At 44.0% G+C, this 13,846-nt stretch overlaps 1 protein-coding gene across 1 annotated transcript in view; it reads left to right on the top strand.

Annotated features, from left to right (window-relative positions):
• The window catches only part of LOC115207174 (dedicator of cytokinesis protein 3-like), a 225,727-nt gene that overhangs the window by 205,715 nt on the left and 6,166 nt on the right, over positions 1-13,846 (top strand). The window contains exon 42 of the mRNA XM_029774158.1: positions 3,517-3,636. Coding sequence (XP_029630018.1) covers positions 3,517-3,636 — 120 coding nt within the window. The remainder of the gene's footprint in view (positions 1-3,516; positions 3,637-13,846) is intronic.

Genomic DNA, 13,846 nt, shown 5'->3' with positions numbered 1-13,846 from the left:
GGTGATGACCAACTATTGAACAGAGTTTATCGAAGGTGATGACCAACTATTGAACAGAGTTTATCGAAGGTGATGACCAACTCTTGAACAGAGTTTATCGAAGGTGATGACCAACTCTTGAACAGAGTTTATCGAAGGTGATGACCAACTCTTGAACAGAGTTTATAGAAGGTGATGACCAACTCTTATTCAGAGTTTATCGAAGGTGATAACCAACTATTGAACAGAGTTTATCGAAGGTGATGACCAACTCTTATTCAGAGTTTATAGAAGGTGATGACCAACTATTGAACAGAGTTTATCGAAGGTGATGACCAACTCTTGAACAGAGTTTATCGAAGGTGATGACCAACTCTTGAACAGAGTTTATCGAAGGTGATGACCAACTCTTGAACAGAGTTTATCGAAGGTGATAACCAACTCTTGTACATTTCTCTCCTTCATCTATGTTTGGTACTGGTGTGTTATTAGTCAACCCTGTAAGTCAACATAAACAACATTAATGACACATATTAACCCCCTAAAAAAGAAAAGAAAAATGAAAGACGTTACTAACGCCACCATTACAGAACATTGGCTACATTAATATATAAAAAAACATGATCTGGCGCACACCCAGAGAAAATAATTTAATGTCGAGGTGCTGAGTAACGGCGAATAAACTTTAACCTATAAAAATAGAGTCACACACCCTATATATATAAACTCCCAGTAATTTATTAATTTAGTAATTACAGGGAGTTTATATACACTGCTCAAAAAAATAAAGGGAACACTTAAACAACACAATGTAACTCACACTTCTGTGAAATCAAACTGTCCACTTAGGAAGCAACACTGATTGACAATACATTTCACATGCTGTTGTGCAAATGGAATAGACAACAGCTGAAAATTATAGGCAATTAGCAAGACCCCCAATAAAGGAGTGGTTCTGCAGGTGGGGACCACAGACCACTTCTCAGTTCCTATGTTTCCTGGCTGATGTTTTGGTCACTTTTGAATGCTGGCGGTGCTTTCACTCTAGTGGTAGCATGAGACGGAGTCTACAACCCACACAAGTGGCTCAGGTAGTGCAGCCCATCCAGGATGGCACATCAATGCGAGCTGTGGCAAGAAGGTTTGCTGTGTCTGTCAGCGTAGTGTCCAGAGCATGGAGGCGCTACCAGGAGACAGGCCAGTACATCAGGAGACGTGGAGGAGGCCGTAGGAGGGCAACAACCCAGCAGCAGGACCGCTACCTCCGCCTTTGTGCAAGGAGGAGCAGGAGAAGCACTGCCAGAGCCCTGCAAAATGACCTCCAGCAGGCCACAAATGTGCATGTGTCTGCTCAAACGGTCAGAAACAGACTCCATGAGGGTGGTATGAGGGCCCGACGTCCACAGGTAGGGGTTGTGCTTACAGCCCAACACCGTGCAGGACGTTTGGCATTTGCCAGAGAACACCAAGATTGGCAAATTCGCCACTGGCGCCCTGTGCTCTTCACAGATGAAAGCAGGTTCACACTGAGCACGTGACAGACGTGACAGAGTCTGGAGACGCCGTGGAGAACGTTCTGCTGCCTGCAACATCCTCCAGCATGACCGGTTTGGCGGTGGGTCAGTCATGGTGTGGGGTGGCATTTCTTTGGGGGGCCGCACATCCCTCCATGTGCTCGCCAGAGGTAGCCTGACTGCCATTAGGTACTGAGATGAGATCCTCAGACCCCTTGTGAGACCATATGCTGGTGCGGTTGGCCCTGGGTTCCTCCTAATGCAAGACAATGCTAGACCTCATGTGGCTGGAGTGTGTCAGCAGTTCCTGCAAGAGGAAGGCATTGATGCTATGGACTGGCCCGCCCGTTCCCCAGACCTGAATCCAATTGAGCACATCTGGGACATCATGTCTCGCTCCATCCACCAACGCCACGTTGCACCACAGACTGTCCAGGAGTTGGCGGATGCTTTAGTCCAGGTCTGGGAGGAGATCCCTCAGGAGACCATCCGCCACCTCATCAGGAGCATGCCCAGGCGTTGTAGGGAGGTCATACAGGCACGTGGAGGCCACACACACTACTGAGCCTCATTTTGACTTGTTTTAAGGACATTACATCAAAGTTGGATCAGCCTGTAGTGTGGTTTTCCACTTTAATTTTGAGTGTGACTCCAAATCCAGACCTCCATGGGTTGATAAATTGGATTTCCATTGATTATTTTTGTGTGATTTTGTTGTCAGCACATTCAACTATGTAAAGAAAAAAGTATTTAATAAGATTATTTCTTTCATTCAGATCTAGGATGTGTTATTTTAGTCTTCCCTTTATTTTTTTGACCAGTATATAAAGAGTGCGACTCTCTTTAGTTTTTATTCATTAATATTACTAACAACGCTGTAGATGCCTTCAATATTAACAAAAGGATGATAATAATGTTGATTTTAATGATGACGATGATGAAGATGATGAAGATTTTTTTATGGTAATTATTTTATTGTAATGATGATATTGTGTAAATATTACCTGTCTCTCCACTGCAGTCCTAATCTCGGATAAACACAGAACTAAAATATTGCATCAGATGCTGATGATTAATGATGATTCAGAGTTAATTAATTAGATGATTAAGTTCTGAGGGGGGGGACGTGTTAGAAAACAAACGGGAAGCGGAAGCAGGGCTGTAGCTCCACCCGGCTTTTGTTTTTCAAGTTAGGGGAAAGTCTATGTGCTAAATGTTCCCTCCACTTCTGAAATTCGCAATATGTGCAAACACATCATGATTTGTCCAAATGATCTGTGCACCGGAAACAAAGTTCCTCATTAGTCGGCGCATCCCGTAGTCTATTGACAGACGTTACGATATCAGTTATATTATCCCACAGCTACGATATCAGTTATATTATCCCAAAGCTACGATATCAGTTATATTATCCCGCAGCTACGATATCAGTTATATTATCCCGCAGCTACGATATCAGTTATATTATCCCGCAGCTACGATATCAGTTATATTATCCCACAGCTACGATATCAGTTATATTATCCCACAGCTACGATATCAGTTATATTATCCCACAGCTACGATATCAGTTATATTATCCCACAGCTACGATATCAGTTATATTATCCCACAGCTACGATATCAGTTATATTATCCCACAGCTACGATATCAGTTATATTATCCCACAGCTACGATATCAGTTATATTATCCCACAGCTACGATATCAGTTATATTATCCCACAGCTACGATATCAGTTATATTATCCCACAGCTACGATATCAGTTATATTATCCCACAGCTACGATATCAGTTATATTATCCCACAGCTTCGATATCAGTTATATTATCCCACAGCTACGATATCAGTTATATTATCCCACAGTTACGATATCAGTTATATTATCCCACAGTTACGATATCAGTTATGTTATCTGTGTCTGTCCACTAGAGATTACTGCAGTCCCAACCATCCTCAGCAGCTCAGGGTTAGGGTGGACAGTAGAGTGAAGTTGTAATATTATCTGTCTCTCCTCTACAGTCCTGACCACCCCCAGCTCCTGGAGTCTGGACAGTGGTACTAGAGAGGCGTTGCCATTCCTGTCCGCCCACGTTGGGAGTGTGTTGGCCCCCCCAGTCCCGCCTCGTAGCCTTCCTCATGGTAAGACCATCTAGACATTGAGTGCCACACTCCAAACTAAACATTTTCTGCTAGTTAAAACAATCAAGAAATAAAGCTGGCTCAAAGAATATGCCGCTCCCAGCTTCTTTTAAAGGCTTTATTCAAGAACACCTACAATGCCTTGCAAAAGTATTCATCTCCCTTGGCGTAAATTTTTGTAAATTTATTTAACCTTTATTTAACCATTTAGGCCAGTTAAGAACAAGTTCTCATTTACAACTGCGACCTGGCCAAGATAAAGCAAAGCAGTGCGACAAAAACAACCACAGAGTTACACATAAACAATATAAAAATCTATGTACAGTGTGTTTCAAATGTAGAAGAGTAGGGAGGTAAGGCAATAAATAGGCCAACGAGGTGAAAAAATTACAATTTAGCATTAACACTGGAGTGATAGATGTGCAAGTAGAGATACTGGGGCGCAAAAGAGCAAAAATAAATAACAGTATGGGGATGGGGTAGTTGGATGGGCTATTTACAGATGGGCTGTGTACAGATGCAATGATCGGTAAGCTGCTCTGACAGCTGATGCTTAAAGTTAGTGAGGGAGACATAAGTCTCCAGCTTCAGTGATTTTTGCAATTATTTCGAGTCATTGGCAGCAGAGAACTGGAAGGAAAGGCGGCCAAAAGAGGAGTTGGCTTTGGGGATGACCAGTGAAATATACCTGCTGGAGCGTGTGCTATGGGTGGGTGTTGCTATGGTGACCAGTGAGCTAAGGCGGGGCTTTACCTAGCAAAGACTTATAGATGACCTAGAGCCAGTGGGTTTGGTGACGAATATGAAGCGAGGGCCAGCCAGCATTGGTGGGTAGTACATGGGGCTTCGGTGACAAAGCGGATGGCACTGTGATAGACTGCATCCAATTTGCTGAGTAGAGTGTTGGAGGCTATTTTGTAAATGACATTGCCGAAGTCAAGGATCAGTAGGATAGTCAGTTTTACGAGGGTATGTTTAGCAGCATAAGTGAAGGAGGCTTTGTTGCGAAATAGGAAGCCGATTCGAGATTTAATTTTGTATTGGAGATGCTTAATGTGAGTCTGGAAGGAGAGTTTACAGTCTAGCCAGACACCCAGGTATTTGTAGTTGTCCACGTATTCTAAGTCAGAACCGTCCAGAGTATTATCAGGCGGGCAGGTGCAGGCAGCGATCGGTTGAAGAGCATGCATTTAGTTCTACTTGCATTTAAGAGCAGTTGGAGGCCACGGAAGGAGTGCTGTATGGCGTTGAAGCTCGTCTGGAGGTTTGTTAACACAGTGTCCAAAGAAGGGCCAGAGGTATACAGAATGGTGTTGTCTGCATAGAGGTGGATCAGAGAATCACCAGCAGCAGGAGCGACATCATTTATATATACAGAGAAAAGAGTTGGCCCGAGAATTGAACCCTGTGGCACCCCCATAGAAACTGCCAGAGCTCCGGACAACAGGCCATCCGATTGACACACTGAACTCTATCTGAGAAGCAGTTGGTGAACCAGGTGAGGCAGTCATTTGAGAAACCAAGGCTATTGAGTCTGCCAATAAGAATGTGGTGATTGACAGAGTCGAAAGCCTTGGCCGGGTCGATGAAGAAGGCTGCACAGTACTGTCTTTTATCGATGGCGGTTATGATATCGTTTAGGACCTTGAGCGTGGCTGAGGTGCACCCATGACCAGCTCGGAAACCAGATTGCATAGCGGAGAAGGTATGGTGGGATTCGAAATGGTCGGTGATCTGTTTGTTAACTTGGCTTTTGAAGACTTTAGAAAGGCAGGGCAGGATAGATATAGGTCTGTAACAGTTTGGGTCTAAAGTGTCTCCCCCTTTGAAGAGGTGGATGACCGTGGCAGCTTTCCATTCTTTAGGGATCTCAGACGATACAAAAGAGGTTGAACAGGCTAGTAATAGGGTTTGCAACAATTTCAGCGGATAATTTTTGAGAGGGTCCAGATTGTCTAGCCCAGCTGATTTGTAGGGGTCCAGATTGTGCAGCTCTTTCAGAACATCAGCTGAATGGATTTGGGAGAAGGAGAAGCGGGGGGGCTTGGGCAAGTTGCTGTAGGGGGTGCACAGCTGTTGGCCGGGGTCGGGGTAGCCAGGTGGAAAGCATGGCCAGCCGTAGAAAAATTCTTATTGAAATTCTCGATTATCGTAGATTTATCAGTGGTGACAGTGTTACCTAGCCTCAGTGGGCAGCTGGGAGGAGATGCTCTTATTCTTCATGGACTTTACAGTGTCCCAGAACTTTTTGGAGTTTGTGCTACAGAATGCAAATTTCTGTTTGAAAAAGCTAGCTTTTGCTTTCCTAACTGACTGTGTATATTGGTTCCTAATTTCCCTGAAAATGTGCATATCGCGGGGGTTATTCGATGCTAATGCAGTACGCCACAGGATGTTTTTGTGCTGGTCAAGGGCTGGAGTGAACCAAGGGCTATATCTGTTCTTAGTTCTATATTTTTTTAATGGGGCATTCTTATTTCAGATGGTGAGGAAAGCATTTTTAAAGAATAACCAGGCATCCTCTACTGACGGGATGAGGTCAATATCCTTCAAGGATACCCGGGCCTGGTCAATTAGAAAGGCCTGCTCGCAGAAGTGTTTTAGGGAGCGTTTGACAGTGATGAGGGGTGGTCGTTTGACCTCGGACCCATTACGGACGCAGGCAATGAGGCAGTGATCGCTGAGATCCTGGTTGAAGACAGCAGAGGTGTATTTAGAGGTCAGGTTGATCAGGATGATATCTATGAGGGTGCCCGTGTTTACGGTTTTAGGGTTGTACCTGGTTGGTTCCTTGATAATTTGTTTGATATTGAGGGTATCTAGCTTAGATTGCAGGATGGCCGGGGTGTTAAGCAGTTTAGGTCACCTAACAGTACATTTTTCCCTATGTTGTTGCTTTACAACCTGTATGTTTAAATTGATTTTTATTTGGATTTCATGTAATGGCCTTACACAAAATAGTCCAAATTGGTGAAATGAAATGAAAAAAATAACTTGTTTCAAATTATTCAAAAAAATGTAAAACAGAGAAGTGGTCCGTGCATATGTATTCAACCTATTTGCTATGAAGCCCCTAAATAAGATCTGGTGCAATCAATTACCTTCAGAAGTCACATAATTAGTTAGATAGCACACAGGTGGACTTTATTTAAGTGTCACATGATCTGCCACATGATCTCAGTAGATATACACCTGTTCTGAAAGGCCCCAGATTCTACAACACCACTAAGCAAGAGGCACCACCAAGCAAGTGGCACCATGAAGACCAAGGAGCTCTCCAAACAGTTCAGGGACAAAGTTGTGGTGTCACATCCTGACAATAGAGAGTCCTTATTTTCTATGGTGGAGTAGGTAAGGGGGGTTAGTCTAGTTTATATTTTCTATGTGGGGTTTTAGTTTCTTTTTCTATGTTGGTGTTTAGTATGATTCCCAGCTGGTAATCGTTGTCTCTAATTGGGGATCATATTTAAGTAGTTGTTTTTCCCACCTGTGTTTGTGGGATATTATTTTGATATTGTGTTTTGTGCATGTGCACCACTTAATCACATTTCGTTGTTTCTTTGTTTATTTTGTTCAATGTTTCACTATAATAAATAATGTGGAACTCAACATCCGCTGTGCCTTGGTCACGATCGTGACATGTGGAGAAGTACAGATCAGGGTTGGGTTATAAAAAAATGGCCGAAACTTTGAACATCCAACAGAGCACCATTAGATCCATTATTAAAAAATGGAAAGAATATGGCAACACAACAAACCTGCCAAGAGAGGGCCGCCCACCAAAAACTCATGGACCAGGCAAGGAGGGCATTAATCAGAGAGGCAACAAAGAGACCAAAGATAACCCTGAAGGAGCTGCAAGCTCCACAGCGGAGATTGGAGTATCTGTCCATAGGACCACTTTAAGCTGTACACTCCACAGAGCTGAGCATTACGGAGAGTGTCCAGAAAAAAGCCATTGCTTAAAGAAAAACATAAGCAAACATGTTTGGTGTTCGCCAAAAGGCATGTGGGAGATCCCCAAACATATGGAAGAAGGTACTCTGGTCAGATGAGACTAAAATTGAGCTTTTTGGCCATCAAGGAAAACTCTATGTCTGGCGCAAATCCAACACCTCTCATCACCCCGAGAACAGCATCCCCACAGTGAAGCATGGTGGTGGCAGCATCATGCTGTGGGGATGTTTTTCATTGGCAGGGCCTGGGAAACTGGTCAGAATTGAAGGAATGATGGATGTCGCTAAATATAGGGAAATTCTTGAGTGAAACCTGTTTCAATCTTCCAGAGATTTGAGACTGGGACGGAGGTTCACCTTCCAGCAAGACGATGACCTTAAGCATACTGCTAAAGCAACACTCGAGTGGTTTAAAGGGAAACATTTAAATGTCTTGGAATGGCCTAGTCAAAGCCCAGCCCTCAATCCAATTGAGAATCTGTGGTATGACTTAAAGATTGCTGTACACCAATGGAACCCATCCAACTTGAAGGAGCTGGAGCAGTTTTGCCTTGAAGAATGGGCAAAAATCCCAGTGGCTAGATGTGCCAAGCTTATAGAGACATACCCCAAGAGACTTGCAGCTGTAACTGCTGCAAAAGGTGGGTCTACAAAGTATTGACTTTGAGGGGGTGAATAGTTATGCATTCTCAAGTTTTCCATTTTTTTGTAATATTTCTTGTTTGTTTCACAGTAAAAAAAATATTTTGCATCTTCAAAGTTGTAGGCATGTTGTGTAAATCAAATGATACAATTTTAATTCCAGGTTGTAAGGCAACAAAATAGGAAAAATGTGAAGGGGGGTGAATACTTTCGCAAGCCACTGTATGTACATAACCACCATATTCCTGTTATTGCTGATATTTTGGGAATATGGTCTTGTGGTATTTTGAGATGAGGAAATGTTGGATGGGCAAAGAGGCATGGCTGAGTCAAATAGGAATCCTGACTTAATGAAGTGGTGATTAAAGTGCTCAGCCATGTGCTTCTTGTCAGTAGAAACCACATCATCAACATTAAGGGACATGGGCAGCTGTGAGGAGGAGGGTTTATTCTCCAGGTCTTTAACTGTTTTCCAGAACTTCTTGGGGCTAGACCCAAAAAGTAACTCAATTTGGCCTTCTGGATAACCTGAGTGCACTTATTTCTCATTTGCCTGAACAAGAGCCAGTCAGCCTGAGTGTGCGTGTGCCAAGCCTTTCGCCAAATGCAATTCTTGAGGTGGAGTAACTCTGCAAGATCACGGTCGAACCAGGGGCTGAACCATAACAGAGCAGCAGCTACTCTTCCTGGGGTTTATTATGGATCCCCATTAGTTCCTGCCAAGGCAGCAACTTCTCTTCCTGGGGTTTATTATGGATCCCCATTAGTTCCTGCCAAGGCAGCAGCTACTTTTCCTGCGTTTTATTATGGATCCCCATTAGTTCCTGCCAAGGCAGCAACTACTCTTCCTGGGGTTTATTATGGATCCCCATTAGTTCCTGCCAAGGCAGCAGCTACTTTTCCTGCGGTTTATTATGGATCCCCATTAGTTCCTGCCAAGGCAGCAACTACTCTTCCTGGGGTTTATTATGGATCCCCATTAGTTCCTGCCAAGGCAGCAGCTACTTTTCCTGCGGTTTATTATGGATCCCCATTAGTTCCTGCCATGGCAGCAGCTACTCTTCCTGGGGTTTATTATAAATCCCCATTAGTTCCTGCAAAGGCAGCAGCTACTCTTCCTGGGGTCCAACAATTTTTTTGGCAGTTATACAATTTTAAAAACATTACAATACATTCACTGATTTCACAACACACTGTGTGGCCTCAGGTTCCTATTCCACCACTACGACATATCTACAATACAAAATGCATGTGTACGTGTCTGTATAGTGAGTATGTTTTTGTGTGTATGCATGTGTCTGTGTTTGTGTTGCTTCACTGCTGTTCGATAAGGTGTATTCATATCTGTTTTCTTAATCTAATTTTACAGCTTACATCAGTTACATCAGTTACTTGACGTGGAATAGAGTTCCATGTAGTCATGGCTCTATGTAGTACTGTTCACCTCCCATAGTCTGTTCTGGACTTGGGGACTGTGAAGAGACCTCTTGTAATATGTCTTGTGGGGTATGCTTGTGTCTCTGTGCTGTGTGTTAGTAGTTAAACATGTCAATACCTCTCATAAATGCAAGTAGTGATGAAGTCAATCTCTCCTCTACTTTGAGCCATGAGAGATTGACATGAATATTATGTTAGCTCTCTGTGTACATCCAAGGGCCAGCCGTGCTGCCCTGTTCTGAGCCAGCCGTGCTGCCCTGTTCTGAGCCAGCCGTGCTGCCCTGTTCTGAGCCAGCCGTGCTGCCCTGTTCTGAGCCAGCCGTGCTGCCCTGTTCTGAGCCAGCCGTGCCGCCCTGTTCTGAGCCAGCCGTGCCGCCCTGTTCTGAGCCAGCCGTGCCGCCCTGTTCTGAGCCAGCCGTGCCGCCCTGTTCTGAGCCAGCCGTGCAGCCCTGTTCTGAGCCAGCCGTGCCGCCCTGTTCTGAGCCAGCCGTGCCGCCCTGTTCTGAGCCAGCCGTGCCGCCCTGTTCTGAGCCAGCCGTGCCGCCCTGTTCTGAGCCAGCCGTGCCGCCCTGTTCTGAACCAGCCGTGCCGCCCTGTTCTGAGCCAGCCGTGCCGCCCTGTTCTGAGCCAGCCGTGCCGCCCTGTTCTGAGCCAGCCGTGCCGCCCTGTTCTGAGCCAGCCGTGCTGCCCTGTTCTGAGCCAGCCGTGCTGCCCTGTTCTGAACCAGCTGTGCTGCCCTGTTCTGAGCCAGCCGTGCTGCCCTGTTCTGAGCCAGCCGTGCTGCCCTGTTCTGAACCAGCCGTGCTGCCCTGTTCTGAGCCAGCCGTGCCGCCCTGTTCTGAGCCAGCCGTGCCGCCCTGTTCTGAACCAGCCGTGCTGCACTGTTCTGAGACAAATGCAATTTTCTTAAGTCCCTTTTTGTGGCACCTGACCACACGACTGAACAGTAGTCAAGGTGAGACAAAACTAGTGTTGTTAAGAAGGTACAGCAGTGCTTTATTATGGACAGACTTCTCCCCATCTTAGATACTGTTGTATCAATATGTTTTGACCATGACAGTTTACAATCCAGGGTTACTCCAAGCAGTTTAGTCACCTCAACTTGCTCAATTTCCAAATGATTTATTACAAGATTTAGTTGAGGTTTAGGGTTTAGTGAATGATTTGTCCCAAATACAATGCTTTTAGTTTTAGAAATATTTACGACTAATTATTCTTTGCCACCCACTCTGAAACTAACTGCAGCTCTTTGTTGAGTCATTTCAATCGCTGTTGTAGCTGACGTGTATAGTGTTGAGTTATCCCCATACACACCTTGCTTTACACAAAGCCCGTTGCATGTTGTTAGTAAAGATTGAAAAAGTAAGGAGCCTAGACAGCTACCCTGGGGAATTCCTGATTCCAGCTTTGCGTTTAAGGTGCATTTGGGGTCTGCACCTTTGGGGGGGGGTACTGTCACGTCCTGACCAGTAAAAGGGGTTTGAGAGGCTTCCATTAAAGAACCTCTATGTTCTGTTAGACAAGTTACTCTTTATTCACAATATAGCAGGGGGTGTAAAGCCATAACGCATACGTTTTTCAAGCAGCAGACTACAATAATGCCAAAAGCCGCACTGAAGTCAAGCAGCCACCCCACAATCTTTTTATCATCGATTTCACTCAGCCAATCATCATCGGTCATTTGTGTAAGTGCTGTGCTTTTTGAATGTCCTTCCCTATAAGCGTGCTGAAAGTCTGTTGTCAATTTGTTTACTGTGAAATAGCATTGTATCTGGTCAAACACCATTTTTTCCAGAAGCTCACTAAGAGTTGGTAACAGGCTGATTGGTCAGCTATTTGAGACAGTAAAGGGGACTTTACTATTCTTGGATAGCGTAATGACTTTTGCTTCCCTCCAGGCATGAGGGCACACACTTTCTAGTAGCCTTAAATTGAAAATATGGCAAATAGGAGTTGCAACGTTCTCCGCTATTATCCTCAGTAATTTTCCATCCAAGTTATCAGACCTTGTTGATAGACAACAAAAATGTTTTCATTTTATGGAATTCAAAATTACGTTGCTTGTCTTTCATGATTTGGTCATATATACTTGGATGTGTAGTGTTTGTTGCTGCATGTCATGCATAAATGTGCTAATCTTGCCAATGAAAAAAAAAAAAAAAAAAAATTTGGGACACATGCGCCAAATACAACAAGTGTAGACCTTACCTTGAAATGGTTACTTACGAGCCCTTTCACACAATGAAGTTAAAAAGGACAAACATTTACAAAGAGATATAAAGAAAATAGTAACACAATAAAATAACAATAACGAGGCAATATACAGGCTATATACAAGGAGTACCGGTACCGAGTCAGTGTAAAAGGTAGTTGGGGTGATTGATTGAGGTAATATGTACATGTAGGTTTGGTTATTTGATTGATTGATTGATTTGATTGATTGATTGAAGTACTTGTAGGTAGCAGAAACTCTGGGTATCCATTTGATTAACTGTTCAGCAGTCTTAGGGCTTTTGGGGTAGAAGCTGTTACGGAGCCTTTTGGTGCCAAACTTGCCGCTCCGGTACCGCTTGCCGTGCGGTAGCAGAGAGAACAGTCTATGACTGGGGTGGCTGGAGTCTTTGACAATTTTTAGGGCCTTCCTCTGACACCGCCTGGTATAGAGGTCCTGGATGGCAGGGAGCTCGGCCCCAGTGATGTACTGGGCCGTACGCACTACCCTCTGTAGCGCCTTGCAGTTGGATGCTGTTTGTGTGCGTGTATATGTATGCATGTGTGTGTTTGTTTAACCATCAGCCCTCTGTGATCAGCAGTCTCAGGTCCATGTCAGAGTTGATCATGGAGTTTGATGCAGTTTTGGTATATTTGCATTTTATTAGGATCCCCATTAGCTGTTGCAAAAGCAGCAGCTACTCTTCTTGGGGTCCACACAAAACATGAATTTTTAAAAAGGCACACGTACCCTACATGTCAATACATAGACACAAAATATCTAGGTTAGGTGTGAGGTGTTGCTTTATCTGTTTTTTGAAACCAGGTTTGCTGTTCATTTGAGCAATATGAGATGGAAGGGAGTCCCATGCAATAAGGGCTCTATATAATACTGTACTCTTTCTTGAATTTGTTCTGCATTTGGGGACTGTGAAAAGACCCCTGGTGGCATGTCTGGTGGGATAAGTGTGTGTGTCAGAGCTGTGTGTAAATTGATTATGCAAATATTTTGGGATTTTCAATACATTAATGTTTCTTATAAAAATAAGTGATGCAGTCAGTCTCTCCTCAACTCTTAGCCAAGAGAGACTGGCATGCATAGTATTTATATCAGCCCTCTGATTACATTGAAGAAGAGCAAGACGTGCCGCTCTGTTCTGGGCCAGCTACAGCTGAACTATGTCTTTCCTTGCAGCACTCAACCACACGGCTGGACAGTAATCAAGATAAGACAAAACTAAAGCCTGCAGGACTTTTTGGAGTGTGGTGTCAAAAAAGCAGAGCATCTCTTTATTACGGACAGGCCTCTCCCCATCATTACAACCATTGAATCTATATGTTTTGACCATGACAGTTTACAATCTAAGGTAATGCCAAGTAATTTAGTATTTTCAACTTGTTATACAGCCACACAATTCATTACCAGATTCAGCTGAGGTCTAGAACTTAAGGAATGATTTGTACCAAATACAATGCACTGTCACGGTTGTCGTCGGTGAAGAAGGACCAAAACGCAGCAGGCATGCGGTTGTTCATTTTGAACATTTATTAAATCAAAAAGAACACTCCAAAACAACGAAACGAACTACAGACAGTCTGGCAAGGCACAAGGCTAAACTCAGAACAATCTCCCACAAACACACCCAACTAATATAGGACTTCCAATCAAAGGCAACACCACACAGCTGCCTTCAATTGGGATGTCCACCCCAATTAACTCTACATAGAAACACACTTACTAGACTACACATAGAAATACATAAACATAGACCATAAACCAAAAACCCGGAAATACTAAATCAAACACCCTTTTACCAAAACACCACCCCGGACCACATAACACAAATACCCTCTGCCACGTCCTGACCAAACTACAATACCAATTAACCCTTATACTGGCCAGGACGTGACAGTACCCCCCCCTTAAAGGTGCTAACCCCGGAAGCACCTTAACAAAATAACCC

This window comes from Salmo trutta, chromosome 14 (genome assembly GCF_901001165.1).
Source record: "Salmo trutta chromosome 14, fSalTru1.1, whole genome shotgun sequence".
Lineage (NCBI taxonomy): Eukaryota > Metazoa > Chordata > Actinopteri > Salmoniformes > Salmonidae > Salmo > Salmo trutta.
The sequence above is the reverse complement of the archived record's forward strand: the minus strand, read 5'-3'. Positions and strand labels throughout refer to the sequence as shown.